The 19,879-nt window shown below is 37.6% G+C and overlaps 1 protein-coding gene across 5 annotated transcripts in view; it reads left to right on the forward strand.

Annotated features, from left to right (window-relative positions):
• Nucleotides 1-19,726, forward strand: part of PAM (peptidylglycine alpha-amidating monooxygenase) — a 157,813-nt gene extending 138,087 nt beyond the window's left edge. For 2 of the 5 annotated variants that reach the window (XM_088130144.1, XM_088130147.1), the window contains 6 exons: nt 7,069-7,187; nt 9,565-9,664; nt 12,923-12,976; nt 14,388-14,588; nt 18,177-18,233; nt 18,888-19,726. In XM_088130144.1, the coding sequence (XP_087986270.1) occupies nt 7,069-7,187; nt 9,565-9,664; nt 12,923-12,976; nt 14,388-14,588; nt 18,177-18,233; nt 18,888-19,069 (713 nt within the window). In that variant the 3' untranslated portion in view covers nt 19,070-19,726. The remainder of the gene's footprint in view (nt 1-7,068; nt 7,188-9,564; nt 9,665-12,922; nt 12,977-14,387; nt 14,589-18,176; nt 18,234-18,887) is intronic. The other 3 variants (XM_088130146.1, XM_088130148.1, XM_088130145.1) reach the window with 2 other exon arrangements.
• The last annotated feature ends 153 nt before the right edge of the window (nt 19,727-19,879 follow it).

Consider the following 19,879-nt stretch of genomic DNA (forward strand, 5'->3'; position numbering starts at 1 on the left):
TGTCTTTAAAAAAAGGTCTCATCATTTGGGCATGGTTTTCATTTTCTGAAAGGAGCTGTCATTTTTCTCATAGTTTCTGTGACATTGATCATCATCCATGCAGGTCACTGCTTTGACTTTACATTTCCTAGCCAGCAGAATGCACTCTGGCTGATCTTTGTCCCAGATGTGTTACAGTTAGCACGCCGGTTTCTCTTAACAGAACTTCAAATTCTGTCATTAGTTACTTGTTAAGGCCATGGAGGTGCGGGAGACAGAAGCTTGATTCTCTAATTGCATCAAGCTACCTGCATTCAGATTTTGTTCCCTGAGTTGCTTTAAGACAGGTAATGGTTAGAGTTCTAAGCAATTTAGAAGAGGTTCTGTAAGGGACTAAGTACTCGGATGGGAGACCACTAGGGATTCCAGGGCTGTAGGCTAGACTGCTAAAAAAGAAAATAATAATAATCCTAGAAGAAGGCAATGGCAAATGTTTTTGGAGCACTGCCAAAAAGCTGCATGGAAGCAATCCTCAGGAGTCAAGTCTCCTTGAGGATATCTTTTTGTATTATACTATAACTAGAATGTTTTTTTTTCCAGCAAACCTTATTCCACCGTTCACAGAATATTATCTTAACTACACTGACTTGCTGTTTTCCTTTCAAGACAGTTCGCTATTAATTATTGCATTATAAGTATATATATGCCTCATCTATTGAAATTTTTCCAAATACTTGCAGGAATCAATGTGTATATTTTTTAAAAAAATATTTTTTTATTTTTACAACAAACACAAAACATACATGAACAAACAAAAACATAAAAAGGCATAAAAAAAGCATCTTCCATTTTATACCGTGTGTCAACCAGTTACCAACTTGTTGGTGCCCCTTTCATAATCTTAAATTCTCATATCATCTATTCAAAATATACTTGTATACTTATCAATTAACAATTATTAATCATTCATAGCTAATCTATAGATTCATTTATTACAAGAAATTTTAACTTTCAATAGGATTAGTAATACATTTTCATCTATCGATTATATGTGTATATATATAATAATTAATATCAAATTTCTATTATAAAATTTCCTAATCCATTACATTACTATATTTTCTCAGTGTCATATAAAATTACTTATCTTCTTACTCTAATTTCAAATCTCAATTTAACTCATCTCTGCACATTCCATAATTTTCAATAACTTCCTCCTGCATAAGTACTTTTTAATTTTTCCAATTCTTAAAAGTTACAGTTCTAACCAGTATCAGTTACAATATCAGTAACAGTTCTAACCGGGTTACAGTTCTAACCAGATTCTTCACTACATGTTTCAACAAAAATGTCTCTAGTTTAAAATCTATATGTTACTATATTCAACCATGTATAAATTTTAGTCTAATCTCTTGAAACATTTACAATCAAATACAATTTTTAACTATATATCTCGGATTTATACTTTATTCCAGCGCTTGCATAATTTTGAGTTCACCCTTTTCATTCAATATCCCAAAATATCTAGCTGTTTATTCCTTTTTCTATATTATTGGATAAAAGAAAGCAATAATAAATGTCCTTTCAAACATTCTGCTTTTTGAAGCTTCTGTCAGTTCCATCATTGTTGTATTCCCCTCATTTTTTCTTTAGACATCTGAAGTAGTTTCTTTCAATATTGTTTTACTTCTTCTTTTTGTGCATTCTCTTAGTACGATTTTCCATTATAATCTTGTATAATCTTTTTCTCACCCTCAGTGCCAAGAACAAGTCTGTCCCTCTTCATTTATCAGTTGATTAACCCTTTTAATTCTCAGTTTATAGGCCTCACAATAATTCTGTTTAATGTTTCTGATTTCTTGTACTATTTCTTCCTTTTCCATTGATCCCGTTTTATGTTTAATTAAGTCCATTTTAGCTTTAATATCTTTTTTTCTTTTTTTTTTTTGCGGGAATTTCTGCAGCTCTTCTTCCAGTTTTTTATAGTCATCCTCAATAGTTTAAAGATCTTTTTCTGCATTGTGTTTCTCGTATAATTTATTATCTTGATAAACCTTTATTGAGTCAAAGGATTCTTTATCTTTGTTCTTGCCAAAAATAAGAAAAAAAAAAGCAAGAGGAGAAAAAAAAAAAAAGAAAAGGAGGGAAAAGACTAAGTCTCTTTAAAAAAAATCCAACTGAGGGGAGAATGGAGAGCAAAGCAGAGCTTCTAGCAGAAAGAAGAGCTACTGCCACTAATCAGGGCTCTTGTGACTAGCTCAAACTTTCCATCTTGATATTTTCAAAATCGCTTTCAACTCCACTTTCTTGTTTATAGTTACGGATGGCACCTGTATAAACATGCACATCCCACTATCTTTTTAGAAAGCGCAGGGTCTTTGAGCATGCGTCACAATAGAAGAAAAAAAGCACTATGTCGAGCCTCTAGATGGCAGTGCAACTTTCTTTCATTTACTTTCTCTTAACTCCACTTTCCCCATTTCAAAATCAAAAAGTATAAATTTCTTATAACAATAAAGAAATCTTAGTCAAAAAAAAGGCTTAAGATAAAGAGTTATTGAGTATTAAAAAGAAAAAGCCAATCCAGTTAAAAATATATTTTTTTAAGAGAAAAACATCTTGCCGATTCCACTAAAAAGGGAAAGTTGAAAAGAAAAAAAATTTCCCCCCTTTTTTTATAAGGCTCAATCTCGCCGCTTAATCCACTTTTCTTCACTTTTAAAAATCTCTTTAAGTTACTTAAGGTGTTCTCTAAGAATAGTTGAATAGTAAAAGTCCATCTCACCCAGTTGACACCCCTCTCTTCCTTCTTCCTTTGGAGCTGTCCCGGCTTTCGCAGCCATTTTGGCTGGCTCTCCTCCGCCGGCTTCAAGAGCTTCTCCCGGGATCAATCTGGGACTTGCGGCGTCCCTGAGATCCGCGGGACACGCCCTTTACGATCGCCATCTCTACGGGACGGCTTAGGTCCATCGGGACCGTCCGGGGGAGGAGATATCGGCTGTGATCCTGGGAGCCCAGGATCGCCCGCCGTATCGCCGCGACGCCAGCTCCGCCCTCTGCGGAATCAATGTGTATATTGTTTGACCTGACTCCCTTTGTCATATTCATTACCATTGTTATCTTCGCTGTTTGTCCATCATTACAAATTGACACTTTTCATCTAAATCTTTTATGAATAATGGGTGCAGTGTCTACTCTTGGACATATCTTAGGATGTTGGCCTGCTTTGAAATATCTCTGTGATGCAGGGTTTGCTTCAGTGAATAAGATAAGGAAATTGAAAAGATCTTTGGTAAGAGAAATGACAGGCCTATCTAAGAATATACTAGGACATACAGCTTTTTTTAAAGTTATATTCTGCCCTTTCAGTGGAATTCCTCCTTAAATTTATTAAAGCCACAGCCCTTTTTTCAGACATGTGTGGAAGCCTGAAAAAGTTGGGCTGTTTTAATGAACAGGACAGAAGTGCTACTCTTAACACAAAATCCAAACCACTTCCTCTGAAACAGTCTTAATAAAATTCAGTACTTAAATGTTTTGCAAGTGGACAGATGAACAGTATAAACCTAATTATATTATTCAAAAAAGCAGTAAAGATATATCTTAAAACTCATCAAAATTTATTAGTGTTTTGTTAATGTATTTGGATGGTAGTTCTAGTTTAATCTGGGCAATACTGAATGTTGCATTTCCCAAAAAGAGAAACTTACTTGGGTAGAAGTGCATAATCTGTGGCCGCATGTGCCTCCCTTCCCCAGTCTTAGATGTGGCCCTCAGAGGCCCTTCAAAAGCTCCTGCTGAATTATAAATTGTAATGTGACAGAAGTGGAAAATTACTGAATACATGACAAGTAATCATGTCTTTAACTAATCCTAATTACATTAAATACATTGAGTTTTTTAGCCTGGTTCTTCTACTTCATTGTCCTGGTTTATTACAGAAATACCAGAGGAATACACTTCTGTTCTGTGGAAACATGTCAGGATACAAAGACTAAATTCCAGAAGAAGATTGGAATTCTTGTTATGAATAGAAGAGAATATGTGTAGCTCAGGGTTGAACTGTGGAGTCCTTGGGGTTCTCTGAGCTTGGTTGTTTTCTTGCAAATGTTTCATTACCCAGCTAGGTAACATCTTCAGTGCAGGAACTCTTGTTTTCTAGTGTAAATTGCATATATGACTTCAGAGGAAGGTAGGGCAATTGGACTTGGGCAGTGCAGGATTCTAATCTAAATGAGCCACTTCATTAATTCCTAATTTTATACTAGAAAGTTAGGTTGCAAATTGTAGATCAAGTTTGGCTCTAAGAAAAGTAGTATGGAGAGATATATACTTTTTCTATCCAGTTCTTAAACATCAATATACTATTCATACCGCATTGCTATTGCATACAGTAAGAAACAAAGCGTACATATGCAACTTGTGGTTATTTAACCATGTATGTCCTAAAGTTTAGGGAGATTGTTTTCTGTTAAGATAGAGATGATTTTGTTTTCTTCATCTGAGATCTTTTTCTTAATAGATCTTAATAGTTACCTGACAAAGAAGCAAGCATCACGTATAAATATAGTTACATTTTTTTCCAAAGGTCAAGAATAGAAATCAGAGCTCTATCTTTTCAAGCAAGACATATTATAAACATGTTAGTCCATTCTCAAATTTACTAAGGCTAAGAGAGTTATCAGAGAATGGCTCTTAGATATTGAATATCAGACGAGAGAGGCCTTGTCCCAACATTGGTCCAAGTACAGTTTAACTACCGCAGGTATAAACCAGCTAGTTATATCAATTCATTGGTCTTCCCATTTCAACAAAGGTTTTTCTTAGATAGAGTAGCTTCCTTTCTATACTTTTATATAGGAGATTTAGTAGCTGGTTCCCATAGTTGGTTGAACCTGCCCTTGTGTTGATGGCTCACTTGAATCCATTCTCCATGTACTGTTACGCTTTATAGTCTCTGTAATGATACTTAAGGAAGATTCATCTTTCCTCTATTGTTACATGTTCCAAGTCAGTCTGAGGAATCTTACATTAATTTCCTTGTATCAAATAAGAAAAGCCTTATTATACATAATAAGCTGTACAAAGCTGTGAATGTGTGCAAACAACTTTTGATCTACAGTACATGAGTAACTTCTTCATATTTTTTCCATCTATCTCTGGTCATATGTGAATAAATTAGCAATTATAACATTTATACTTTAGATTATTAGATTTTTACAGTACAATTTATTTTTATATTAATTTACTGCTGTATAGACTGAGTATAAAAATTTAGAATTCACTTACAATTAATGTTGTGGTTCATTTTTCTTATCTAATTTTAAATATCAGTTTTAGTTCTCAGTCTTGGTGTTAATAAATGCAGTGATGCATTATTTTAGTTACATAAGTACATTTCACTTGCATGGCTGGATTTTATTATATTTTGTTTTTCAGTTGGCCATGACCAAGGTAATAGCTATCTATCTACTTACCTACCCACAATCCCTATAACAGCAATAAAATATAAGTGGCAAGTGATATTAAGAGTTTTAGAAGAACACAGTGGTGAGAACTTAGGATAATCGTTGAATCTCTTGAAGAATTTTTAATTGAAGCCACTATACAGTATATGTTTCTAGAAAATATCTTGCCACAATTTTTATCAGTGATATGACTCACTCTTCTGTAGGAACACATTGTGACAAGGCTGCCCTCTTATGTTCAGTGAGCTCATCTTGATTAAGACTCTGACTAGGTTCTTGTGATAGTGCTTTACTGGAAATGTATTCTGTTTTGTTTTGTTTACAATTTTCAGTCAACTTAATGAAAATGTTTTAAAGAAGATAAACTTGGGGGGGGGGGGGCTTTCATGGATAGGGTATCAGTTTGGCTCAGTCTGGAGTCCAGCCCATAGTTTATACTGGGGCACATTGTCCTTAAAGTGTTTGCTTCTACTGTTTTAGAACTAAAAGCTTCTGTAAAGCCATTACAATATTGTCTCAGCAGTTGCCCTGAACCAAACATTATCAGTTTACTAGATGTAAATAATATCCTGAATCCTAAAGAGAAAAACTAAAAGGAACCTAATGGAAGGCCCTTTACCATTCCTTGGGACAATGTAGAAGATTCCATTCCCATTTCTCACTAGTGTTCAAGAGGGTCTCCGAGTGTCTGGAAAGGCAAAAATGGATAGGGACTTCTTGCTTTTATCTCTACTTATACTAGTGAGGACCCAAGACAGTATGATTGATGCATGACATGTACATTTTAATATCATATATTGCAGCAATTAATTTAAGAAAATAGAAGGATTTCTTCTATTTTCTTTTCCCCATGTATTTTTCTTCTTAAAAATAAAGATTATGCAACTTGCGCTCCCTGACGTGTGCCAATTATCTCCTAATAGTCATGGCTAAAAGGATTAATACGTGTGTGGTGGTATGAAACTGTCACTATTAATTCATTATAGCAAAAACAATGAGCTCATGTATATTTGTAGTTCTGTTGACTTTAAGGATACTTCCTCACAAAGATTCTGTGTCACTGGGAAACAGCTTCAGAGGTCTGCAGTGCTGGAATGCCAGACTCAGTTGGAGAACAGTGAAGAATTCTACAATGCTTGGCTTATTGGTTTTAGAAGCGTCATCGTTCCATTTCCCTAACTGAGGGAACACTTCATTGCTCTTCTTAGCATTCAAGTCCTTATAAGGGGAATCCTAGCATTTTGTGAGTCTTCCAGACAAAATGAACAAGGAATTTGTCATTTTGTCCCTTCTGTGTAGTAAGGGATCAGCCAAAATGCAAAGCATTGGTCTTTTTGTTCTCGCTCGCTCTCGCTCTCATATGAAGTAGTAAGAAGGGATTTTAGTTTGTGCAAAATCTGCAAGATGGATCAGGAATTTTCCTTCCTTCTTAGAATTTCAAGTCAGCAGAAGTGAAGACAATCACAGATGGCCTTCAAAGTACATCTGAGGATTTGGGGAATGAAAACAGTAGTGACAGGGATGTATAACTTTTCTCAGTTGTACATTGTTGTGCTTAGACTGGACTGTAAGAAAAAAATCATTATACACAGATTATTAAAGTATGAATGTATGTTTATAGGTGGCCTCCTGTATGCAGTTAATGGGAAGCCTTACCCTGGAGATAGGGAGCCAGTGCAAGCATTCGTGATGAACTTTTCAACTGGAGAAATCATTGACACTTTCATTCCACTTAGAAAGGTAACACATTGTGAAGCTTGACTTGGTTTTATTAAAAATGCATGAATACTCATTTACTTTTTCTCCCCGCTTTCTTCATCCACAACATTTCAAACTTTGGTAAGAAAAATCTTAGATTACCTAGATACTTTTTTTAAAAAAATAATGTTTTATGGAATTATTCCTCTAACTCATGTAATGGAACTTTCACATTAGGTCCAGCGCAGTCCTGTGCTTACCACCAAAATGTTTAATTTAACAATGCATGGGATTTGCTGGTTCAGAAAACTATTTTGAAGGATTTATTAAAAGAGTTCAGCCCACACAAGAAACTAATATACAAGACAAAATACCACAACACCAGTTTAACAATAATGTGGCAATAGCCAATAAGATATCAGCATATGTTTTCCTTTAAAGATTTACATGAGTTCTAAGTGGTCCATTGGAATGAATCAATTATTGCATAATATGCTTCCTATAATGTGCAGTACTGACCCAGATAATGCATTGGATACTGGATTACATCTAGAGTTATCCTAAGGACTTTGGGCTATTCATGGGTGCTCGAGAGCAGTGAATTCAACAACTTTTAATTTGCCAAATTCTGAAAGCATGCTTAGTTGCTGAACAGCAAGTAGATGGATTTGCACTTTTTTGATTGCTTTTTTTAATTTCATAGTTGAATTTTCCCTGAATTAAAACAGGAGGAGGGCAAATTTAAACACATTGATGAAATAGTTACATTAATCTGTGTCTACTGAGGATCAACAAATTCCTGTGGCCAGAGAGATATGAAACACTTCTAGAAGAACTTTAAAACAAGAGAATGCCAACTAGACAGAAAAATATGGCCCAAGAGATGAAAGCTATCTGTACAGAATTCTGATTTCCTAATAGTGTATTGTAAGGCTAACCAAGCATGCATAAATACATTTGGAAATTGGAGTTTTATATCCTATTACTGGATCTTGATTTGATGTTATTGCCTTATTGTTGAGTTTTGAGTTTTATCACTAAGGCATGGTCTACATGAAAATACAGAACAGAAATTGATTAATAGCCCCATCTTGATGCTTCATGGCAGTTGAAATGCATTTTCAACAGGCCCTCTGTTTTTTTAATATATTTGCACCATAGTTCAACAAAGAAAGAGGAAATGCTTTCCCAATATGTTTCAGTGAACCATCTCATTTTCTACTTAGCTTTAAACTATACCACATACAATATCTAGCCCAGAGTTTACTCAGCACACAGTGGCTTATTGCTTCATATGGAAAGGTCTTTTATTTAATTAGGCTGCAGCCACAAAGAGACAGAGTACAGGCCAAGAAATAAATTTGATTTGTTAGCATGAGAGAAGAGAGATTTTAGCAGTGAGGGCAAGTCACTACATTGTATTTGTTTTTTCTGTTATTTTCAGCTTGTCTGTAGCTGCCACTATGCATGTAATATCAGCCTGCCATCAGATTAAAATTAATCAGTATTCTAGGTTTTCATCTGCTTTGAAAACTTAAAGCAAATGTCAAGTGCACCTTGAATTAATTCCTTTTTCCACCTGTGTGTTTAATTTCTGATTATTGAGATTAGGAAACAAACAGCATTGTTTAGTAAAAACCACAAATATCAATCTTAGTAAAAGAATGATGGCTTCAAAGTAATCTAGGATATTTTTCAGAATGGAATATCCCTGGGGCCTTGCATTTATAGTTATAAAGTATGTTTTGTTGTTTCTTCAACCATATCTCTGCTAGGCATACAAAGAATCTTTCACTGTGTACACAAATTATGATTAGATAGCACTTTCATAGTGCTTTTATCTGTAAGATTTAAAGACAAACTTTCTTTGTAAAGTAGAGAATAGTGAAATATTGTAAATCAGCAAGCAAGACCATTTTAACCCAGTGGGGTATAGATTACCATGTATGCTCTGGAAAAAGACTTCCCACAGTATAAACTTGCTATTCATATTAGTGCAAGGAGCCACATTTGGTCTGTTACCATCCCCCAGAGGGTCCTCCAGAGTGACTGAGGCCAAGAATTCTGGCTTTGTGTATGTATGGCTATGTGTTTGAGGAGACTGAGAAATAAAATGTGTGCTATAACCCTTACAGACCCTTAAGGCACCAATTCCAACCCCCCCCCCGCCAAAACAAACTCCCCAACCCTCATCATGCCAAGGGAAGTCATGCCACATTGCCAAGGGAATTGGAGCACTGCTGGTGTATGCAGAGGTTTCTTCTACTCCATAAATGTTGTTAGACTTTCTCCATATTTGCACACATGTTAAAGTTCAAACACTACTTGTCAGATGCCTGTAATTCTACATCTCAAGGTACTGAATAAATAATTTCCAGTTTCTTCCCTATTTTAATATGTTGACTATTTACTTTCACAGAATTTTGAGATGCCACATGACATTGTTGCTTCAGAAGGCAGAACAGTATATGTTGGAGATGCTCATGCCAACACAGTGTGGAAATTCACATCCACAGAAAGTAAGATATTTTTGCCTTAGACCATTAAAAGCATTAATATTTCCATTTTAAAAGATGATATTCTTAATACTTAATACTTCTGTACATTCCATCTTAATATGTGGACTAAGGTTTTTTGAAAATCGGTTATAACGCCATTTGATATATTAATAAGGAGGACAAAGGATTTCTGTTCTTCCAGTTCAGTCTAAGGGAACAATCTAATTTGGATAGTTCTAATCACTTATATGGATTTTCCTCCCAACGTTAATCAGAATATTTCTCAGTGCCTGGTATTGATTGATATTATATTTACTATGTTCAGAAATTTAACTATTTTAAGTATTCACAAATTGATGTTACACTCTGTATAATATCTTGGATTTTTTTTTCTCAGAGCCAAAAGTATTAAAAATATTTGAGTAGAAGAAAAAAACCTAACCATGCAGTTACTATAGTTAAAATGTTAATTTTAACTATATTTGGAACTTAATTTGGAAATTAGTTTTATTTAAATACTTGTAAGCATTTTAGACATTATATTTACAGGTGGCCCTCATTCATAGTTTCATTATCCATGTTTTTAGAGGCCAGATTTCAGTATATGTGTAAAGGGTTTTGCATATCCCTGATTTTTATTTTGACTTTGTTAGTTTATTTAGTAAATTGATACAGCCACCCATCTCATATATGTGACTCTGAGTGGAATACAAAGTTAAAAACACAAAACAATACCAAAAAAACAAAGAACATTAAAATATATTAAAAACAATAAAAGCCATTAAAAAGAAACATAATCTGTGGAAGAGCACGCTTAATTTCTTTCACAGTATAGCCACTTTGCAGGCTCCATACCCATGTTACCAGATCACTAGGCAAGATGGCAAAGCCATGGCTTCAGGCCCTTCTGGAAAGCCAGCTGTGAGATTTGCCCCGTTCGACAGAGAAACTCTCGTGACACGTGTGGTTCACAAAGAAGGTTTACTCATGCGTAACGTAGTAGTCACAAGCAAAGCCAGGACTGGCTTGGTACAATTGCATCACTTGTTATATTCCCCCCTTCCCGCGCTTTTTCCCGCCTCGTGATCGCGTTGCGGCTGTGGGCAATTAGGCCCCCCAATGTCCCCCCTGATCGTTCATGATGGCAGGGTCGGTCAGAGTCCATTGTCCTTGATTGCCAGTCCCCCTCCGGCTGGGTTGGCCCCTCCCTGCTACGTGCAGACCCGCGGGTTCTGTGCTGCGTTGCGATCTTGTTTCGCTGCCCTGCGGCCCCGTTCCTTGCTTGCTCGCGCCGTTATCAGTTCGTAATTAAAAGCTTCCGCTGCGGTTTTCCTGTTTAGCTGGCCGCAGGTGGCTCGTTAATTAGCGGCGCTTTCGGTTCCTCTTTTCCCCGCTAGCTACCGCCGGTGGATTCCGCGTGGTCTGGTTGCGAGCTTCCCTGCAGCCCCGTGCTTCCCTGAAACCTCGTGCTGACCGAACCTGACACCAGCAAGGTCAGAGCCAATCTGACCTCAGGGGAAATGATATTCCAAATGGCACGTGCCACAACAGAAAAGGCTCTCCTCCCAGGTCCTGTCAGGTGACATTCCTTTGTGGACAGGACCCGCACCGTGCCCTTCCTGATGGGATGGGTAGATGTGGCGGTCCCTCAAATAACCCCACCCATGCCATGTAGGGCTTTAGAGGTCACTATCAGCACCTTGAAATGAACCCAGAAACAAGCCAATGTAGCTCACAGAGCAGAGGTATAACATGTGCCAATCTAATGCTCCTGTAACTGCCCACACTGTTGCTCCGTGGGGTTTCTTGTGGCAGCTGGCCACCTCCTTCTCCTAAAAAAAATTGGTTGGCTGTTAATGGAGAGTCACCCCCCTCACATCAAGTGGCTTATGCTGGCTTCTCAGCTCCATGCAGCAGTTTCTCAACTTCAAAAGAAAAGTCTCTTAATAATGCCACTGGCACTCAGTACTGCCCACATATTGCTCATGGAGATCTCTTGATTTGTGCTGCTCAGAACCTGCTGTGGGCTCAACTTTTGGTACCATGACCCATAATACCATTCTGGGTTGGTTCATGCTTGGATTTCCAAATTCTAAAGGTGATGCCAGGGGATTAGGGCTCTGCCTCTAGGCAGTTGTATTTACAGGCTCCTAAAACTCTCTTTTCCCAGGCTTAAGGTGCTTCTGAAGTCCCTATTGGATTTTTTTTAAAAGTTATTGTTGTTTTGGCCATGCAGTCATGTTTTTAACTGTAATTTTAAATTATGTATTTGAAATATTATAAGCTGTCCAGAGACTTTTTGGAGGTAGGTAGTCTTAAATATCCAATAATTTTTTGTTCCCTATGTTTCTCAGCAGCCCTATGAAACTACTGTGAATTATAATCTGGTTGACACCCAGCTATAGTCTTTTCAGTGAATGTTGATGAAGAAAAGTAATGTTTTGAACCATCAGAGCTAGACTGAGTAAGGGTGAATAAACTTGTAATCAGATCCAAACAAGACCAACGGGGATTGTCACTTTTGCTCTTTTAGAGATTCACCAAGATGATTTGCAATATTAAATGCTGTGTTGCCGTGCCTGGCTTTATTATCTTGTTAAAGAGATCTCTTCATCCCAGGTTGTTCCTTAGCATCTGGCATACAGTGTCCATTGACAAGCCAGCCGAGAATCATAGTCACTCCACTGTGCAAATGGTTTCATTTTCATTTTCCTGTGCCATTTTCACATCTTGTTAACCTAAATAAGTTGTTCCCACTGGAATATTTGCTGTCGCTTGGTCATTGAAGTTGGCACTTGTTCTTGGCTGAAAGTGTCTCCAATCAGTCTCTGTGCTTAAAGCCATCAAGAGATAATTCTGTTGTAGATTCTTTTTTTTTTTCTATTTTCTATTTGTAAAGCATAATAAAACAACAAAGTAAAGAAATTTAAAACCAGAAATAGGTAAGAATGAATGGACTAAAAGGATTCCTAGATCACAATTTTTGTGATTGTTATAAATCACCTGCTAACCTATTACATGCCAAAGTATAAATGTTTTGTGCTGATATTTTGGGCTTATATTGCAGATTTCCTGGGTAGAAACCTTTCGGTTTTTTTTTTTTTTTTAAAGAAATGTACTACTTACTGTATACTACTTAGAGAATAACCCCTGCTATTCTTCTGAGTTGCTGTGCATTTGTATACTTGCAACATCAATTTTGCATCACAACTGGTGACTGTTACTGGTTCAATGAATCAAAGACATCACAGTGCCTCAAAAGCTATTTCTGTGTTTCAGAAATGGAACATCGGTCTGTTAAAAAGGCTGGGATTGAAATACAAGAAATAAAAGGTTAGTCTTCTTTTCTGCCATTTAGGTTCAAAGGAAGGTGATGGTTTGGGTACATAAAAGGAAGTTACAGGAAAGATAGTCAATAACTATTTTCCATGGCTACAGAAACTAGGGGCAAAAATAATGGGTATAAATAGCAGCTACCTAGATTTCATTTAAGTATAACAAAAAACTTCCTAATGGTAAGATCTGTACGAAGTGAAATAGCAGAGCTTTGGAGGTTGTGCGTTCTCCATTCCTGGAGATTTTTGAAGAGTCTGTATAGCTACCTCCCATGGATGGTTTAATTGGCTTCTCCGCACACTGCTAAGGATTAGACTAGATTATTCTTGCAAAATGACAGATCTATGATTATATAGATGGTTGTCTGGAAAATACTTGTCCACATGAATTAAAAGGATATAACTTGACACAAATAAAAAGGTTATTCTTAAATGTTAAATAGTATGATCAGCTTCTTTTAGGCAATAAGTTCCAGCTACTGATAGGAACTAAGTGTTCCTAGTGCAGAACTTGTGACAGTGGCAGAATGGAGTAGGATGAATTATAAGGAGGAGAAATATTAAGAGAATAATCCTTCTTTTATTTCTAAGATCCTTCTGAAATTTGTGTTACATATAATTTACAGTACTTTGAAAAATAGCTGCAAAAAAGTGATTTTGTCATTGGAAAGGATCCAATATAAAGTAATAACAGGTCAATTGGTCTTAAAAACAAAATTTGAATAGAATAGGGTGGGTGAATATTCATCCTCTTTCTCTTCCATCAGTTTTGGTCCTTTTGGACTGGCCACAAACATACTACAGGATCAAACATAGCAAACCATACCTGCTATGACAGCAAAAGCCACCTCCAGTGTACAGCAGAGTTATCACACCAAATTGAAGACTGTCAGTGGGATTCTTGCTTGTCACATTGAACTTACTGAGCACTATAGAGCTCATTCTACGTGCAGGATTGATGAGGGGCACACTTTATAAATGGATTGTGAGGATAAATAAGCAGGGTTTCATTTTGCGCACAAAGAATGCATTTTGAGAAATAAATTTCTCCCTGTTTAGTGAGCCTTGGTTATAAATCCATCATGTACTGTATCTACCGAAAACAATTACAGAAATTTCCAGCAATTACATGATGCACATGAGATGAATTGCAAACAATTGATTGCACTGGCATTAATTCTGATTTTCTATTAGGAAGTTATCATATTTGTCCTCTTCAAGGGTTGTGTTGTGTTGCTTTGTTTTGTTTTTGGGTGGGGGCGTGGCAGACAACCTTGCAGCACAAGTATCTTAAAGTTGGTATTTAAAAGTGGCAGTATATGTTCTGCAGTAAACTATTATATTGCTGTAGATTCTGCGTGGATCAAAAGAGTTAATCTGTGTTAAATCTCTTCTTTCCTGTCAAAAAGCAGAGGCAATTATAGAAGGCACACTGATAAAGAAACCCACATCAAAAGAATTGTTAAAGAAAGAAGAAAGGCATCAAGTTGTCCAGCAGGCTAGCAGTTCCGTTTCTTTTGTTCTTATTACAACACTTCTAACTATTCCAATAGTTGTCCTCTTGACAATTGCCATATTTATTTGGTGGAGAAAGACAAGAATCTATGGAGGTAATTAGTCTGTGTTTAACCTGGTAACAACCAGTTTTTGATATCAAAGCCTTTCTGGAAATAACATAGTAAAACTGAGAATGCTTATTTCCCACTGCTGTATCATAGTCAATTTCTGGTAATGGAACTGACTTCAAAAATGCACATCACCATATATATCTTTGTCTTGTCAAATCAGTACATATTTTAACATTTTTGTTATGTTCCGTTCAGCTTGCAATAAGGATGAATATTCTTGTAGTATCAGGGATTAGATATTACTTTGAGTTTATAGTTCTGCTTATCCTGAAAGGGAATATGTATGTCTACATGCATAAAAAGGATCGTTAAAGAGGTCTTGCTGTTTTGTTTAGGTTTCCCTAAACAAGACATGGTGGAAACGCCCAGCTCCTTTGGGTGTTTCCACTGTATTCTGTAGAACCTGTTCTGACATTGATTCTGTGTCTGCCAAATAGCTCTACTTTCTGTTTTTAACCTCTTGTAAGATAGTGCTTGCAATGCTCCAAAAATTATGGCAGCAGTTAATTTGTGTGCTGTAAAAATACACACAGCAGCATCAAAGGTAAAAGCAAACTGTTAAAACCTGTTCCCTAGCCAGTTCTATAATTGTCAATGCAATTATTAAATGACCATTCTCAGAAAAGAATTGCATTTGTGGACAAATGCCTCTTGAAACTTCATACCAGTTCTTCAAGGAAAGACAGCTTCAGGGAGGTGACATTGGGGTGAGTGCGGGTGGTGGTCAATTCATCCTTGCAGGAGGGGGTGTTCCTGAAGCCTTTTAAGGAGGCCCTGGTCTGCCGCTTCCTCAAGAAACCATTGCTAGATCCTACCCTTCTGGACAATTTTTGCCAGTTTCCCACCTTCCCTCTTTAGAAAAGGTGGTGGAAAAGGTGGTCACGTGACAGCTTCAGAGGATCCTGGAGGAAATGGATTATCTGGATCCCTATCAGTCAGGATTCAGCCCCGGTTATGGGACAGAAACAGCATTGGTCACACTTTTGGATGATCTCTGGCAAGAGCGGGATGGGGGTAGTGTGGCCATCCTTGCTCTTCTTGACCTCTCGGTGGCTTTCGATACCATTGACTGTGGTATCCTTTTGGGTCAGCTGCCGGAATTGGGGCTGGGGCACAATTCTGTACTGGTTCAGCTCTTTTTTCGAAGGCCAATCCCAATTGGTGTTGATAGGGGGCGAGAGGTCCAACCCGCAGCCCCTACTTTGTGGGATGCCTCAGGGTTTGGTGCTCTCACTGTTCCTATTTAACATCTACATGAAACCATTGGGTGAGATCATCGGGCACCATGGGATGAGGTATCATCAGTATGCTGATGATACTCAATTATATATCTCCATCCCAGGTGACCTAAGTGATGCTGTGGCTACCCTCTCATGGTACCTGGAGGCTGTAGGTGTCAGGTTCAACCCAAGAACAACGAAACAGTATAGTCCAGTGTAGTTCCTTTATTGCTTACACACTGTAGACAGAATCTCATCAGACTAAACCTATCCTAAAGCTACTAGCAGATATACCCTGTAAGTGTCTAGGGAGGGGCTAGCCTCAGCTGCTGCTTCTCATGGTCCTGCTGTGGGCTGAGAAAATGCTTACCTTGCCCCTTCCTCTGGAATGCACCCTCTCCCTCCTGATAGCCTTGATCTCTCATACCAATGTCTTCCTCGCCTATGCCTTCCATTACAGTAGGGGTCTGGATGGGGACAACAGGCTTCAACTGAACCTTGGTAAGACAGAGTGGCTGTGGGTACAGGGAGCCTCAAGATCTAGGAGTTTATCATCTTTGATCTTGATGGGGTTGCACTACCCCAAACAGAACTGGTACATAATCTGGGGGTCATCCTAGACTCACAACTCCTGTTTGAAGAGCAGGTAGCAGTTGTTGCTAGGAGGGCCTTTTCGCAACTTCGTATTGTGTACCAGTTACACCCCCTTCCTGGATTGGGAAGCTCTCCACACAGTCACTCATGCCCTGGTCACCTCCCAGTTGGATTACTGCATTATGCTGTACATGGGGCTTCCCTTGAAGAGTATCTGGAAGCTACAGCTGGCACAAAATGCAGCAACACAGTTTTGAATGCCCCCAGGGAGGCACATCTAACACCTCTGTTATGCGAGCTGCATTGGTTCTTCTGGGTCCAATTCCTTTAAGCCCTTCATGGCACAGGACCAGATTATCTTAAGAGCTGTCTCACTCCCGTTATATCAGCCTGCCCCACTCGATCTGGCAGAAGGGGCATGTTGTGGACCACACCAGTCAAGGAATTTCAACAGGGTCTAGGAAGAGGGCCTTTTCTGCCGTGGCCCGCGCTCTGTGGAACAACTTATCACCCAACGTGTGGTGTGCCCCCACTCTCATGGCCTTCAGGAAGAATGTGAAATCTTGGCCTAGGGGCCTGATGGGGGCTCACATTGTTGGAATTGGCTCATGGGGTAATTGATTCTGCCCCCCGCATCATCTTGAATTTTATAGTTGTCTTATGTACAGTATATAGTCTTTTTATCTAGTATGATCTTTTTTAGCTAATTTAATGTGGATTTTTTTTTTACTGTTTTTATGTTTGATTTTAATTGTGAGCCACCTTTAGTCATCCTTTGGGGGAGATGGGCGGTATATAAATTTAATAATAATAAAATAAATAAATAAAGGGATGAAAGCAAATAAGATGCCTAACCCTCTCCTCTCATTGCCTTTATTAGGGTCCCAAATCCCTTTTCTTCCCGTGTTCTCCTGTAGGCCCCACAGCCCCATTAATTGATGTCAAAATTCAGCATCACAGTTTATTTCCAAATGTAACCTGTCAGTGTTTCTTTTGAAGCTTTAAATTTCAGAATTGGGTGGATGATCAGTACCAAAAACACACCCTTTGTCTTCTTTATGCCCAATTTTTTGAGTGTATTTCTCCTCCCAAACATCTATAATGTACATATATAACCCTTGGCTTGAAAATGATTACCGCCCCCTCCCCACCCCTGAACATACAAAATCCTTTCAGTAGTACTGTTAGTGTAATTTTTATGAGGAAAGTCATACTTTATGCAAGAAACATTCTGTAACCAAGATATACCTTAAGAAGAGCTTGAATTCATAAATGCTATATGCAGTTTTCTCTCCAAGTGTGAGATTTTTCAGAAAGAAATATTTAAGTATCTGAAGTAGTATGAAAGCTTATTAATAGTAGAATGAATACCATGTTATGAAAACCAGCTTTATTTTGTTAAGTTTGAAAGTGTGTGTGTGAGAGAGACAAAGATGAATATGAATTATGGGGTGTCTATTATAAAAGGAAATTAAAACAATATATATTGTTTCAACTTCTTAGTTGACTTTGATATTTTTCAGGGGCACCAGAAAAAAAAATCTGTTCATCAGAAAATCTGTTGTTTAAATTTAGCTTGATAAGTAAAATACACTTCAAGGAATCAGTGGCAGAATAGAATCATTTGTAAGTCACAGACCTAATGGTAATACTCCACTATATAGTTTTTTTTTCTCTCTGTCTTCCATGTTTTGCTTCATGTAATTTCACTTCAGAATTCTTGCTCCTAATTTATATATATGTCTCATTCTTATAGCTGATGCTGATCATAAGTTTGATTCAAGCTCAGGTAGAATTCTGGGCAGATTTAGAGGTGAGTAAAGGAAAAGATCTAAAAGTTAAATGATACTTCCCTTGCACGCTCTCTTGTATGCATTGTTTTTCCTCTGGTAATGAATCCAGCAGTTGCTCCTGATAAGAAAGCTATAATGATGTTGGCGAGTCATCTACTTATATACCAGAGAAAGCCTTTGGAAACTGATTTCTTAGAGTATGATGGAGAACCCAGACAAAGAAAAGAAAGGACTAGAAATTGATCTCTCTTACTCAGTTGCCTTTTATCTAAAAATGAAGAAAAATATTGGCTGCAGTGGTTTCTGTCAACCTAAATTCAAAATATCCCTGAGCTAATTTTAAATAAAGAGGGGCAAAGGGTTAGAGGGAAGAATGAGAAGAAAGCAGAGCCTGTTATACCTTGAAGCCCAAACCCTGCTTTGTGCCTGTATCGTGTCTCACTTGACAGGAAGTAAAAGAGGAAGAAGGGATAGGTTGCCTTTGGTTGGGAGATCAGAGGACAGTTCTATTTCTTTTATGGTGTTCCTTGATGTTGACCACAGCAGGCTCTCCAAGAAAGAGTTGTTAAGCTAACAAAGTTGAAACCTGAATAACCAGAATAATAATGTGTAGAAACTAACATGTCTGCATGGTAACAACATGAACCACATCCTAAAGTTGATTTCCATTGCAGGAAAAGGAAGCGGAGGCCTCAATCTTGGGAATTTCTTTGCCAGCCGTGCAGGCTACAGTCGAAAAGGGTTTGACAGACTTAGTACCGAAGGGAGCGATCAGGAAAAAGAAGAGGATGCCACAGATTCAGAAGAGGAAGATCCCATTCCTCAGCCTCCAGCGATACCCTCATCTTCTTCCTGAAACTGGCCTTTGATTGCTACACTGTCTGAGTCTACAAAGATTGCCAGATTTAGCACGTTTTAAGATTTTACGTATTTAATTGTAAACTGTACTAGTCCTTTGTGAGGCTGTACACAGTTTTATTTTTGTTTCTGTTTTTCCCTTCCCTCCCCTTTTGCTTCAGTTCAGTTTTGGAGTGTGAGCATTTCATATCAGTGCCATTGTTTTATGTGAACCTTTTAATAAAGCAGGGCAATCCCACTTTAATTGCAGTAATGCTTTTAAAATAGTAATATTTGCTCATTTCAGTTAGGGACCTTCTCTATATTTGTAAATAAGTCCCAGCCTCAGCTTTAAAAATACTTTTGGTTTTCAGTTTTTCTTTGGTGCCTTTTCACTTTCGATGCCCTTAATCTATCACAGAACAGAGAGGATACAGTGCCACATGAAGCAGAGCCACTAAATCCCCTATTTTTTAAGAAAATCACTAGTATTCTGTTACTCTAAGGGAAAGATTTTAAAAGTCTCTATTTATAATTGGGCTTTTTTTCCTCCTCCTCCTTCTTGCTCAGACTTTGTGTGTTTCCAGGATGTCTTATTTTTAGATGGCTACACTGTTAGAACACTATTTTCAGAAGCTGAATGTAACTTGTGTAATAAAGTGTTCGCAGAGCATTAGCTGTCAAAGTGGAATTTTTAACTTTGGGGTGAAGGGGAACTGGCTTTGGAAACAGCCCTGTTAAACCACCACCAATCCCCAAAGAAGGGACAAAGCAGCTTAACAAAACACACCAACTGAAAAGACGACTCAAGGGTTATTTTGTATGAAAG

Source organism: Python bivittatus, unplaced genomic scaffold (assembly GCF_059951505.1).
Source record: "Python bivittatus isolate LINGU-HERP-01145 unplaced genomic scaffold, Pbiv_v1 ctg000850_np1212, whole genome shotgun sequence".
NCBI classification, from domain to species: Eukaryota; Metazoa; Chordata; class Lepidosauria; order Squamata; family Pythonidae; genus Python; species Python bivittatus.